The 14,351-nt window shown below is 40.2% G+C and overlaps 1 protein-coding gene across 6 annotated transcripts in view; it reads left to right on the top strand.

Moving 5' to 3' along the window:
- Nucleotides 1-13,991, top strand: part of LOC137970067 (interferon-induced very large GTPase 1-like) — a 23,484-nt gene extending 9,493 nt beyond the window's left edge. For 4 of the 6 annotated variants that reach the window (XM_068816535.1, XM_068816536.1, XM_068816532.1 and 1 more), the window contains 7 exons: nucleotides 361-469; nucleotides 3,038-3,121; nucleotides 4,691-4,853; nucleotides 5,058-6,982; nucleotides 7,763-7,810; nucleotides 8,311-8,358; nucleotides 11,815-13,991. In XM_068816535.1, coding sequence (XP_068672636.1) covers nucleotides 361-469; nucleotides 3,038-3,121; nucleotides 4,691-4,853; nucleotides 5,058-6,982; nucleotides 7,763-7,810; nucleotides 8,311-8,358; nucleotides 11,815-11,967 — 2,530 coding nt within the window. In that variant the 3' untranslated portion in view covers nucleotides 11,968-13,991. The remainder of the gene's footprint in view (nucleotides 1-360; nucleotides 470-3,037; nucleotides 3,122-4,690; nucleotides 4,854-5,057; nucleotides 6,983-7,762; nucleotides 7,811-8,310; nucleotides 8,359-11,814) is intronic. The other 2 variants (XM_068816537.1, XM_068816533.1) reach the window with 1 other exon arrangement.
- The last annotated feature ends 360 nt before the right edge of the window (nucleotides 13,992-14,351 follow it).

Here is a 14,351-nt window from a genome sequence, read left to right as displayed (position 1 = left end):
AAAGAGTACGAGTGATGGATCAACACACTTATTTAATTCACTCTTGGTTAAACTACCGTAATTTCCGGTCGATTACCCGCGGGTAATGCGCTAATTTTCCAGTAAAGCGTCTGTTCTGTGGAAACTGATACAGATAGTGGTAGCAGTGAGCCAGTGTGGTTTGTATTGAGTGAGTTAGAAGTGAGGGCGAAATCGACACTCTCTAAGGGGTAAGGACAGGGGGTGCGTAGAAGCGGTTGATAGGGAGGAGTGGGGGTGGGGAATTGGTAGCTTATATTCAATTGTGGAGAATAGGCTTCTTCAAAAGACAATGGGATTTTCGGAATTTTACGGTAATTGCTTTTATTTCTCCTTACACAGGGAAGACATGATTCCTGGAAAGTCAAATGATCCCGGCACTGGGATGTGTATTGTGTTTGTACACCTGTTGAATGATTTTGTGATGCCCTGTTCAGTGGACCCTCAAAAGGTAAAAAGCAACATTAAACACTTTCTTACGTTATTGAGTGTTGGCGCACTGCTAATTGCCCATCACCAATGTGGCCTGGGATCGATTCCCAGATCTTACCGCATATTTGGCTTGCATTTGTGGGTTTTCTTCTCCGTTCACAAAGGTTTTCCTCGATCTGGCACTCCGGTTTTCCCCACTACAGAAAACCAACATTAAGTTTGATTTGATTTCATTTAAAGGTCGTATCTTAGATACCTGTTTGGGTTAATGCACTTTTCCTCATTAAATAAAGACTTTAAGAATATATTACACAAAAGTGAATAGTGCTTTCCACGCATTCTGATTGGCTAGCTTGGAGGTTAATAGCAAGGGAGTATTCACTTCTGAGGAAACGGAGAAGAACAAAATGGCTTCCCGTTTCGCATTGGTTTGAATAAAAAAATCCCTAAACCGTTTCTTTTGTTTTTCCTTGCTTAAGCCGGACATAGATATTTAACAATTATTTTTATGAGTGCTCTTTGGATATGAGATTGTAAATAACCAACGAGGCGCGTGGCACCGAGGTTTGCATCTACGTGATGAGACGGCCAAGTTGGTGTTCAAAACAATAGAAAATGGGCCCACAAGTTTTGCATAAAAATAGAATCAAATTCCCAAAAGACATTTTATTGCATTGTTCTGTACACCAACATGGCGGCCGTGACGTCAGATGCGAACCATCAATAACCAGTCTGATATCCAACATGCGCGAATGGAATAGTCGTTTTTATCAGTAGCTCATTACTAGGAGCGAACAACAGCCCTATATTCCTGCCACGGCGTTTTCAGCGTTTTCGGCGTTTTCTCCACAGCGCTTTTAGATTGAATTTCCCGCGAATGAGACTCCCTAGAGAGCCCAATGATCAATCACAAGAAGCTAACTTGACTTCATAGCGTCACCGAGCCGGAACTACCTTTGGTTTTTGGCGGGAAAAGGTATTCTAAAAATAGATCGGTCGGTAAAAATGACATACACTATGGGAGTTCCTCACTCCTGGTAATGGGCCCCTGTTTTTATTAAATTTCCATCACATTCTGAACACTTAAACACTTGGAAATTAAAGCCAATCAGTTTCCAGCTTTACAACACTTGACGCAATTAATCAGTTTCCATGTACCATATAAGGTCATACGGTATATGAGCTGATAACCAAGATTGAATGAATCAGTGAGAAAGCTAGAAACACAATATTCGAGGTCAACAATTAAATTGCTAACGAGTTAGCCGACCGAAGACGCGAGGCTGACGAGGCGGCGCCTTATTAGGGAGCTTAAGCACGCGCGTTTTTGAGACGCGGACAGCAACCGGAAGAGAACATTTCGCTTGCCAGGACAGTGGTGTCTTCCACATTTTTACACTAATCATCTCTAATGGAGAAAAGATACTTAGAAATGTAAATGTGGTTGTGTGGAGACAAATTAAAAGGGAAAACAGCTCACTTCCAGTTGCCGCCCGCGTCTCAAAAACGCGCATGCTTAAGCTCCCTAATAGAGCCGAAGCACGAGAGTGCTGTGTATGCAGAAAAAATTTCCAGGGTTAATTTTTATCTGGTGATTCAAGTCAGAGTCAGTAATCGAATTTTTATTAGGCTTACTGACGGTGTTATATGTAAACATTTTCGTAATTTGGGCACCAGGTATGTTTGTACCAAGCTTAATACGGTTACCCAGTAATTGAATGAAAGCCTGCTTTTCAATCTCAGACTCTACCATGTATATTTATTGTCCATATGATAAAAAGTAAATTACACGTGAGCCCGAAGATATGAATTTTACGTTCTCCTGGCAAGGCCAACATCTCACTCGTTCGCGCAGCGATATTGTTCTTGGCACCACAGGGCCCCCACACAATGTTAGTGTAAGCTTTTGAAATTTTATAATAAATGCATTGGATTCCCTGTTTGCTTCTTCTGCAGCGATATATCGATGGATATGTGCATGGCTGGTATCACCTTACTTGCGGTTTACTGTTGTTCTTTTGCCTCAGAAGTGGTATTTTGAGCGATTTTGAAGATTTCGAGGTCACTGTTTACTGTGCCTCTCAATAGATGGACAGGGGTGGTCCATGCACATATTTATCGATATATCGCTACAGAAGAAGCAAACGGTGAATCCTTTACATTTATTTTAAAATTACAAACGGTTACACAAGCAGATTGTGTGGGCTCCCTGTGTTGCCACTAGAACATAGAAGTTATATCTTCTCGCCACCATGTAATATCCTCTATATATTACTCAGTGTTAAGCATTAATGGCAGCCGGCGAGTAATTTCTCTTGTTAATCATGCAATATAGGGTCAATTTAATCATCCCATTTCTTTCCGTCTATATAATATAGTTGCCAAAACAAAATTACTTCAGGTACATCATGCGTCCGGGGAAAAGGTTTGAAATGTTCTGAAAGTCAAAAGAGAGATATCGTGGGGCTGTACGTTGTGATCTACTTCAAGTCGGCCATTAGTATTGATAGTTTTAATACAAGGCCAACAAATCCTTGAACATGTGAACAGCGATTTGCAATTTTATTTTCCTGTTTTACTTTATCAGTCGCTTGTCGAACAGATTGTTGATGTGGAAAACGTTTGTGGCCAGTTTCCAAAGGATACGTATTTCGTGCACGGAGGGAAAACTGTAAGTATTTCAAAACTTTTTTTCAGGGTTGTTGTTACGTATGTTCAGCTGACAAGTTGGGCCTGGGGTTGGACTTTTTGATCAACTTTTCGTAATTAATCCGGTGGAAAAGTTATGTAGCGGTCTGTGGTCGTCTGTGGGACGACGTTCGTGCTAACATCCCAAGTGGAATATTTTAAGGGGATCATGCAGTTACTTATTCCAAAATTGAAAAAAAGAGTGGCCGAGTACACTTCAACTTTTTTTTTTTCATAGCAAGGTAAGGCGCGAATTTCTGTGGTCATCAGTCCTACTCTTGGTGTGAATAAAGTACAGTAATATACACGAGAAAAAACTTGTGAATCTCCAAATTCAGCATGACAGTGGTTAACAGTAATAACAGCTTGCTTTAGTGCATTTTAGTGCTTTAGTGCTTTAGTGCATTTAAATCCTTTGAGATGCTTTCACGACAAAAGTTCACTGAAGTTATCCCTGTCTTACGGGGTTCAGTAATATCTAGATGAGAGACAATAGAGATATACGAAGTGTTGTTTCCTTTCGTATACGCCATACGCATCGCATTGCCTGCTTTTCAATCGGAAAACGCATATTTAACGGAATCCTGACCATTCATTGCTTTAGGAAACATAAGTACGGAAACTGCGAAAGAGAAATTACGAATGATAAGCACGTTGAAATGAATGGATATTTGAAGTGCGGGTTATGAGACGAATGAGAGAAGTAATCCTCGCACTTAGCTGGAAAATCGTTTCAGCAATTATTTCTTGAAGACATCTCATTGGTGCCTACAAGAGACAATTGCTTAAAATTGTCCAGATAATTGTGAGGATCACTTCTCTCATTCGAAAAGCACATTGTTTACGATCTCTGGGCCTGCAATCTCAAAACCACGCACGTCACTGCACGTTTGATTACCAGCTCCCGGCGCGGACGAGAAGGACTACATATCACATGAGATCGATGCCATGTGTGTCAGTCAATCTCACTCAGCGATTGCTCACAGTGTAGTACGTGGCCGCGGGAACATTGCAACAATTCGTCAATGAGCGGTTGACATGCGCGAACACTATTGGCGCCAACGTCCTTGAAAAGGTCAAGTTTTTTATAATAAGACAAGAATCCAATTCAGTTTATTGGTCCTTCCGTCCGTCGTCATTCTTTTGTTCGTTTGTTCGTTCGTTGGTTGATTTCATTCGCTGATTTCTTTGTTTTTTCGTTATTCTTTCATCCCTGGTCATTTTTGAAGCATCTGCATGCCTGAAAATGTTGCTTCACTTTCGTGCCTTAGTTTTTTGTCTTCTCATGATTCATGATTCTATTAATTGTGGACACATACTACATCATTTGCATCATATATCATATCATATCATGTCATATCATATCACATCGTATATCATATCATATCATATATATCATATCATAGCATATCATATATCATATCACATCGTATATTATATCATATCATACCATCTTATCATACTTTACCCTCGGATTTTATAGTAGTATATTTGCGAGTGAGTCTCGCAAATCGATTTATTAATTACTTCACATCTTCGGCTTTTGGCACAGATCGTACAAGATAAACCATTTCAAGAACAGGGTATTGTTGGTGATTGCAATGTTAAGGTGCTACTTCGCTTGCGAGGAGGAGGAGGAGTAGTAGGAAAAAAAGGCGCTGGAGAAGGAGAACAAAGCGAGAATGCTCCCCAAACAAATGAAGCTGAACTATTAGGTACTTCCAATTCCTCAACTTATGGAATAATGACTTTCCATTAGAAGTCTAGTATCCGTATATGTTGAAGAAGAGATCAAACTTTTGTGTTGGAGTTATGGAATTAGATAGATTTGCTAAGAGTTACAACTGAACAGTTAACCGTCTTCGTATGTACTCAGCAATAGAATCTTTTTGTAACAATCCGTGCAATTCAATCTGCAGATCTTAGCGCCAAACTCAACAACATTACTGATGGCAAGCCAGAGGACATAGAAGTTGAAGTGAGAGCCCTGTATTCACAAATTAATTCCCTGCAAGATACATATGACAAGAAAAAGCTTTTAACTAAATTGACCGCTGTGGCAATAAGAGGACTTCAGGAAGACTTGCAAAATCTTCTCAAAGAAAATGGTCTAAGTGACATGGCCTTACAACTTGTCTGTGATTATACAACGAGGCAAATTGACCTTGCCAAAAAGCTCTACAAGGCCGAGAAGTATGGAACGAAGCAAGATGAGTTTTACATTGTGCTGTCTGAAAAACTTCTCCCAAAGCTTGAAACACTTGGCGCCCTTGTTACTAACGATATCGAAGTTGAAGGTCAAAACGGCTGGGTCGAACAACTAATCAAGATAAGCCCTTCTCTAACTAGGCTTCGCAGGATGAATTACAGCGACCTAGACAACTTAATGAAAGGAGCGACTAATGGAGCCCGTGTAGTTGTGGAGAATTTGTTTGCAGAAGGATCTGAAATCAGAAAGCAATGTCAGCGCTATGGCATTGGGCTTAAAACCGCAGAAAAGCTTGAGAGAAAAGGCGTGGAATCGGCAAGCGACATGTCAAAAGAGCAATTGGATGAAATAATTGAAGAAGCAGGCAAGGAAGAAAAACCCTCAACTTTAAAGAAAATGTATTTTAACGAGAGTAGCGAACGTGCCACAGAAAGGAAGGTGCAAGACGAGAAGATTAAGCAGAATAAGAAAAGAATTGAAGAGGCAAAGGGGCTTGCTCAAGAAGCGCGTAAAATTATCCAAGAAGCTTCTGAGAAAAGCGAGAAGGCGTTGCACGAGAAAATGACGGAAATTGCCGACAAGTTGAGTCTACCAGAAGGATGGGACAAACAGGAAAAGGATGATCCAAATGCCCTTTTGGAGCAGCTAAATAGAGAGATCAACATTGCATCAGATTCCCTGAAAATACCGCCTTATGTCACGAACGAAGATATTGCCGCAGCGGCAAGCGGTGGACTGGCACTTTACGGTATCCTATTTGATGATAATAACATAGAAGGTTTCTCCGAAAGCCCACCGTTCCCGTTACTTAAGAAACCAGAATACGTGGAGTGGCTTAGCCCAGCTCTTGGATTTCAAGTACGCTTCTTCAAATCAACCGAACATCAAGCATCTACCAAATTTTACAAAACCGCCAAATCTTCCGGTCTCAGCATAGCCGCTTCGGTTACAGGTAGTGATTGGGGATTTCATGCTAGTGCATCTAGTGCCCATAGTAGTCAAAGCAACCAAGACTCTTCAACAAAAAACCAAAGGAACACAACTCGCGCAACTGTTACTCAGTACATTTGTCAACCAACCAAGGCTTTCCGCATCCCCCTGGAAGACATGGAGTTGAACTATGAAGCTAGAAGTCACGCGAAAGAAATAAAAGACAACGAAAGCGCCGAGAATTTTTTGAAAATGTTTGGATCACACGTGCCAAAGGGCGTTCACACTTTGGGTGGAATATTCTTCCGAAACTTGGATGTGAACACTGAAAGTGAAGCAAGTGTATCAGAAGTAATGATGGCAGCAGGCAAGCAATTTGACACTGAAGTCTCAGCTGGTTACAATGGTTTTGGAGTGTCTGTTGGAGGCTCTGTGAAGACAAATTCATTCGAAGTAAGTGGTTCCGCCGATGCTTCATCCAAGGAAAATGTAAAATTCATGTGTGAAATGACTGTACAAGCGCTAGGACCATCAACTACAAACTCTGAAATGTTCAGTCAATTACTACAAAGCAACAATGCAACATGGTATGTGATTGATCGAGGAAATCGTGCTGCTCTTGTTCCAGTGTGGGAGCTGATGGCTGATCTGAAAGAACAAGCAGAAATTCTTCAAAAAGTGTGGAAAGAGATTCAGGAGAAAAGGGTAAGAGATTGAAGCAGAGACGAGAAATAAAATGTAGTCCCTAGGGGAATGATATGGCTCTTAGGTTCGTGGTTCGAAACAATTGTTTTGTTAGCAAGAGTTGGAAAAAAAAAAAGCCTGGTAAAGCTTTGTTTAGAGTGGAATTGCATTCAGCTATCAAAACTAATTCATAGGCAACCCAGTTTTTATAATCTGAAAGACTAGGCAATTCAAAGTTAACAGGAACATGATTAAGAACCCCAAGTGGCAGCAGGCAACTAGTTGGCTATTTGCAAAGCGTGGTAGAGTCATAGTTAATAGAGGGGACTGGTTTGGAAGCTCGGCAAACATCAGAGGAGCAACAAAGATGTCAAGATTGAGGTTGGAAAGTCCACGACCGTGCACAATCTTTTCTTTTGAGTTCATACACTATGCATGAATTACGTAACCAACACGTTCTATTGGTTAGTTCCTCAGTACCGAGTAAACAGCTATTGTGTTTTGTGCACGGTCAAGGCCAAGAAAGAGAACAAAAACCTACAACAAAGAAAGTTGTCTGGTTTCATAACCATTCCCGTCTATTAACTATGGTAGAGTTGAATCTGAGACAACCGGAAACAAATCCAAACCAGAGTTTAGAAGGGGAATTGAACCCGGGGAAACCGCATTCAAAACCAAAGCTCTAACCACTGGTCCACGCCGCCTCACCAAGCTGTGGGATACCAAAAAACTAGAAGTAGGCCTTGGATCGAGGACCATGTTGACGACAGTGCATGTCTTACCCAGTTTACTTGATTGCAGGGCACGGAAAAAGCGGACATTCTTGAAAAGGAGCGTCAGGAGGAAATGGTAAGGGAATAAAAGTAGATATGACATTTTTGTGGTAATGCACTGTAAGTGTACTACACACTATGTCACCGGGTTTTAAGAGTGTCTGTGGTGCCAATGTTAGCAAGAGCTGGAAAAAAAAGTAAATCTTTGTTTATAGTGGAGTTTCATTTAGCTATCAAACTAGTTCACAGGCAACCCAGTTTTAATAATCTGAAAAACTAGGCAATTCAAACTTAACAGGAACATGATTAAGAACCCCAAGTGGCAGGAGGCAACTAGGTGGCTATTTACAAAGCGTGGTAGAGTTGAATCTGGGACAACCAGAAACAAATCCAAACTTGAGGTTAGAATTGAACCCGGGGTAATCGCTTTCAAACCCAATGACCTAACCACTGGTCCACGGCGCCTCCCCAAGCTTTAGGATACGAAAAAGCTAAAAGTAGGTTTTGGATTAAAATGCGCTCTTGGATCGAGGACCATGTTGACGACAATGTCTAACGCGGTTCACTTGATTGCAGGCCAAGGAAAAAGCAAACATTCTTGAAAAGGACCGTCAGGAGGAAATGGTAAGGGAATAAAAGTAGATATGACATTTTTGTGGTAATGCACTGTAAGTGTACTACACACTATGTCACCGGGTTTTAAGAGTGTCTGTGGTGCCAATAGGCCCGCAGCGCGTGCATGAGTCACTAAAATAAACAGGTCTGTTGGAAGCGTGCTTGAGTTTCAACAAAATGAGCCCCAAAATCGGCAAGAATTTGTCTGTGAGTAAACCCCTAAAGGTAACTTGATCACGGCGCCCGCTGAATTCGATGTCACTTTCGGTTTTGGGATTTACTTGTGCAGCCAAAAGTACAATAGAAAAATTGAAAGTAGCCAAAATCTCCCAAAATGTTTTTCGCTGATGGTAACTTGTTATATTCGCGGTTCAAAATTAATGTTGTTTTCATGTCGCAAATTTTGTTGCTGATGGCAAAATATTTTATTCTCGATCCACCGTTCTGAAAACTTCCTTCTGCTCTTCATAAAAACTGTGTATCAATATTTATTTCCTTTGCATCAATAATTGTTTTGCATAAAGCAAATCCGACTACAAAGTTGTAAAAATCCGACATCCGAGTTGCAATAATACTACATCCGACTTTTTGAAAATCTGACATCCGAGTTGTGAAAATAATGCTAAGACAGAGGAAAGTTAATTAAGCAAACAACATGGAAACGTTTTATTGATGACGTTTTCTCACTATGTAAGTCATGAAACAGGAAATCAACCTGTCATTGCGTAAGCTAAGCATTTCTACCCAACTATAAAATTGGCACAGAAGGAAAACACATTCCTAGACACAACAGTATACAAGGAGAATGATTTGAAAAGGAATTTATTTTGGATATTAAGACATATCGCAAGCCGACTGAAACCATCCAATACACTCATTTTATTTCTTGTCACCCGCCATGTGCGAAGGAGGGTTTTATAAAAGAGAGGCCATTAAGCTCCTCCGAACAAACTCTTCAAAAACAACATTTGAGGACGCATTATCTCGATTCATATCCCGCCTTGAAGAGCGAGGCTACCCAAAACACAAATTTTTCTGGAAGGCATTCCGCACTTAAAAGAAAGTCAAAACTAGCGAGAAATCCTACCATTTGTCACAACGTACAATCCAGCAGTGTCAAATCTTAAAATAACACTAATGCGCAAATGCAGTTTTATTCAAAACCAGCCATCACTGGCAAACGTATTCAAGAAACATCCTATTTTGTCTATACAAGCACGAGTTTCAATGTGAAAGTTTATTGAGGACGCGTCAGTAAGTCACAAACGAATCCTGATTGCATCCTAGGACCATGCATGAATAACACGTGAAGGTTTATAATCTTATGAGAAGAAGTGCTACGCCAGATACGAAATACCACTAAAAAACACCCCGTTGTATTAGAAGTGGCCATAAACTATGTGGAAACGTATTTCTCATCTAATGCAGCAGCACAAGATCCCGATAGAAGGGAAAAACTAAACAGCACACACGATCATTACATATAATAGAAGGAAAGAAAATCTCTCAAGGTCATACTCGTTAAAGCAAACCTGTGAATTGAAGGTTTCATAATTATCGATCTGTAACCACAAATATGGCTTAAAAAACCGTTCAAAATTACATCGGGAAATATTGATATCGAAAATTTAACTTCCGTATATGGAAAATTGATTTTCCAGGTCACGTATTAGATTACCCAATCACGATGTGGAAAAAAACGCAAAGTGGAACTGAGCCCGGAAAATCGATTGCCGACTCGTATATAACAACATTACCCAAGTCGGAATTAATGCCCTTTATCCTGTTTCTGAATAACAGTAATGGGGTTGTCGGAAATCACTTATCCAGTCGGGCGTTATCGACTTCCCCCGCTACTTCGTCAATGCGCGTCATCGCATTTTACTGAACATGTATGTGGCCAAAATCGATGTCGAAAATTCCTGGAGTTAACGTAGATGGAGATGGTTCTTATGATCGACTTACTTTTTAAATTTAACTCTATCTTATAAGTCTCATCATTTATTGTTCTTCTTTTCGTTTTATCTCTTACCCTCATTACTGTTTCCTTTTATTACTTGCTTGTGCTTTTATAGCTGGAGTATCCTGATTGTCGCGATTTTTTGGAAGTTCTTCGGGTTAAGCACTTTAGGCTTTATTTAAACTTGATCTTTAAAGTGCTACTATAAGCTTGATCAAAAAATCACTTCCCTTTTTTTTCAGGGTTTCAAAGTGTGTTTATTTGACTCCTGACTAACAAAATTTTGCGCTTTGGTTTTTATTCAAAGGCAGTTTATTTTTTTAAAGTGCAAGTTTTGGATTTCACGGTCCGCCAGCATTCATGTTCAAAGCTGACCGATTGATTCTCAGAGGGTTAGATGTAGAGAAAATTGACGTCATTTATTCAGTAGCTTCAAATTTCAGTGTGTAAATGCAACTTATTATCTATGCAAAATACCAATTTAAAAGTCTGAAAGCCCGAAACTCCTGTGCTGCATATTAATTTAGCTGCGTACACACGCATTGCATTCTTAAACTAGTGAGTCTTTTAAAAAACAAAACAAGGAGACCGAGCATCTACAACCCGGCTGGAACCCAATTTTTCAGAACTCGGATGTCAGATTTTTACAACTCGGATGTCGGATTTTCAACAAGTCGGATATCGGATTTTCAGAACTCGGATGTCGGATTTTCAACAAGTCGGATGTCGGATTTTCAGAACTCGGATGTCGGATTTTTAGAAGTCGGATGGCACCTACAAGCTTCCGTAAAATGATCAACATGTCAGCCTCGTAGCCAATGTTTCTCGATTCCCTTTTATTTTCTTTAATCTTTCTGGGTTCAGTATTTTGCTAGTAACCACATGTCTTCTAAGGGGCTATTTAACTAAGACATCTACCATGGCACTATAATGATATACGGTACCAAAACAATATCGTGTGCTATAAGAGCTACATATTACGCAAAGAGAACTTGAACCTCCTGGAAGACAAAACGCAGCTCAGTTTACAATTTGGAATAAAGAGCTGTGTTACTGCACTACCACGCGTACGCAATGCGTGCCTATTTTATTATCATTCTATAACTGCGACAGTCTAGCTCATGAGGTTCAAGAGAAAAGAGCAACGGATGCTAAGTATACCGATGACAATTTTTATCAACTTATGGGTCTCCTGAATGAAAGAACATGAATTTTAAATTTAAGTTCTTGGAACGGGACTTTGAATGGTAAAAGGGGTTATGGGAGTGGGATAATGCGGGAGGAAGTGTTTTATTAGCAAGACCTGTAAGGTATGAAAAACATAGAGATGAGATTTGGAACAAAATAATTCTTTGGGAATGGAATTGGTTACCCTGGTCCAGTACAATTTTAAAGACTGTCTATGCTGGTTCCGGTGGGGTTTGTTTGCATGACGGACGGACGAGTGCGAGTCATGGGGGAAAGAAGTTGTTTATCCGTAGCTCTCGCAATTTTGCTTTTTACAGCTCTGTGTAGACACACGCTTTTCAAGATACATACTTTTGAAGATGTCAAAGAACCCAGACAGAACCTCTGGATTCCTTTCTCTGGACTGGCAGTGGAAAGTTGTGGCAGCCATTGTCTTCGCCTACGACTGCGCCCACAACTATTTATGTTGACACTTCCCCGGCCGTGATATAAAATATTGCTAATTAGAGCAAGCCGTGCACTTTGCAAGTGGTCGCACTAAGTTTGCTGATACATGGAAACCTCAAAAAAGACAACTACAAACATGTTGGCGTTATTCGGCCACCCACGTGGCTATTTGTTATATCATTAACGAAATCAATAAAAACGGCATTAAATTAAAGCCATGTTCAGCAAAGGTGGGGCGCGAAAAAACGCCAAGGCCACAGAAATGTGGCAACCCCACCAAGACCACGCAAAGAGCACGACGATACTTGTCAACGCGAATAGCTAATGTACTCACGGCCGGAGCAGCCCATGTCTGAACTACAGCCGCAAGCGAGAGTGTATAAGCGAACTCGCACTCTAAAATTAAAAAAAAAAATTGTAGGCGAAAAGAGAAATTACAATTAAATGGCACGTATATAGCAGCCCATGACTGAACCATAACATTGCCAACCAGGAGGGAAAAATGATAATGGCAGAGAAAACAGATGTACCACTGAAAAGTCACTGCGGAAGAGAACAATCAAATGTACTTTTCAAACGTGATTTGTTTCAAGAGATTGCACCCTAAAACGGCAACTTTGAAACAAGTGCACAGTAAATCATATCAAAGTCTGGTATCGAAACAAAGTGATGAAAATCGACCCATACTCATCGGGGTCTCAGACATATAAATTGAAGCTAACATTTTATGCTATCACTGAGCATGCTTCTGATGCTACAGAAAGAACGAAATGACAGATTCAAGTTTCTGATATCTCAATTCCGCCTCAAGCCAAACTATTTTCTGTTTTTGACGGTGGTGTGACTGAAGAATGGTTTGGGAACTAGTGGAATAAGCAAAAACCAATATCTGATACAAATTTCCGACATCTTATTTTGTTCCACTAAGGCTAACTGCATTTTTTCTTCCGTTTCAAGTTGAAGAAGGAAAATGCCAATGTGATAATTATGCGGGGCAACAATTATCTATTTTTGTGTAAGCTAACTCGAGTGTTTCAATCTTTGAAAAACAAAATTTCATGTTTATGCAATCAGTAGCAGCCCTCTGTGGAAAGCTCTTTACTACAATCCAAACACAATACGGGCTCTGTTATGACTCTCTGTGAAACTGAACTTCAGAACATGATTGGCAAGAATGACCCGCGGCTCGTAAATTGTTATCTTGTTACATTGCAGCTCAGCGGGCAATAACGGAAAATCTAGAGAATCTAAATAAATATCGTCAGCAACTTTAGTGTATCCTGGTATTAAATAATCCCAGGGGGGACTCCCATATGAAACAGACGGGTATGCTCGTCGGAAATTTTGAATTTAACCCCTAAAGGAGATCAATATAGGCGTGGCTTAAGGAAATTTTGACCCCTAAAAGAGACCGTTTAAAAACACAAAAATACGACACGCAATGAGTTTTAATGATAAAAAGGCATAATCATCGAATCCTTTTATCTAAAAAGAAAATTTAAAAGGAAATTTGACTTCTGTTTCTCTTCGCGTAATTTTGTGTTACTTCGCGGAACCCTAAACGAGACCTTGGTGGCATAAAATATTGGCGCTTTGCCCGGAACACCCTAAGCGAGACCAAAATCCAAAATTTACACCCCTAAGCGAGACGACGAGCATCCCCGTCTGTTTCATATGGGAGTCCCCCCCCCCCCCGGGTAAATAATGTACCGGCTAAAACAAATTAGGATACATGCATGTATAATTCCATGTATAGTTCCTGCAAGACAAGATGAAATTTAAAAGCTTTCTCGTGTCTAATATAGATAAATTTACTGGGGTATTTATTTGTAAAATTCGCTCCTGTCTAATTTAACTTTGCTAACAATCGAAAGAAGAAAATACTTGATGAAGATTGCGTAATGTTGGATCGCCAATTTAAAACTGCCCCCGCCGAACGTTTATGTTCAACTCTTGCTGCCTAGACGTATCGAGAAAGGCCACGAACGAATTTTCTGCCCGTTGCACTTTTTAAATTGCACGTATTAAATGAGTACGTAATGAAAAATCAGTTGAAGAAAAGTTATTGCTTATTTTCTACACCATAAAGCGAAGCGTTACGAGACACACGTGCCCGGTTCACGATTTGTTATGTTTAGGACCTTGGAACAAAGCAGCTAGAACAAAGTTTCTCCAACTAACATGTCATCTTCCCCAAATAATTTTGCACAGTGTAGCTTCCCTGAGGAAATATTGTTTTGCAATTATGTTGTGCACTTAACACTCTCAAGGCTTTTGTTGTGGGGAACTTGTTTTGTTTTCAAAAACAGTAGGCTGCGGTTTAGGGGTGAACGTACTATAATGAACAAGTGAAAGCAATCAACGCGGACTTCGCTTTGAGCAAAGTTTCACAAACTGATAAAAGCAT

This window comes from Montipora foliosa, chromosome 9 (assembly GCF_036669935.1).
Source record: "Montipora foliosa isolate CH-2021 chromosome 9, ASM3666993v2, whole genome shotgun sequence".
In the NCBI taxonomy this organism is placed as follows: Eukaryota; Metazoa; Cnidaria; class Anthozoa; order Scleractinia; family Acroporidae; genus Montipora; species Montipora foliosa.
The sequence above is the reverse complement of the archived record's forward strand: the minus strand, read 5'-3'. Positions and strand labels throughout refer to the sequence as shown.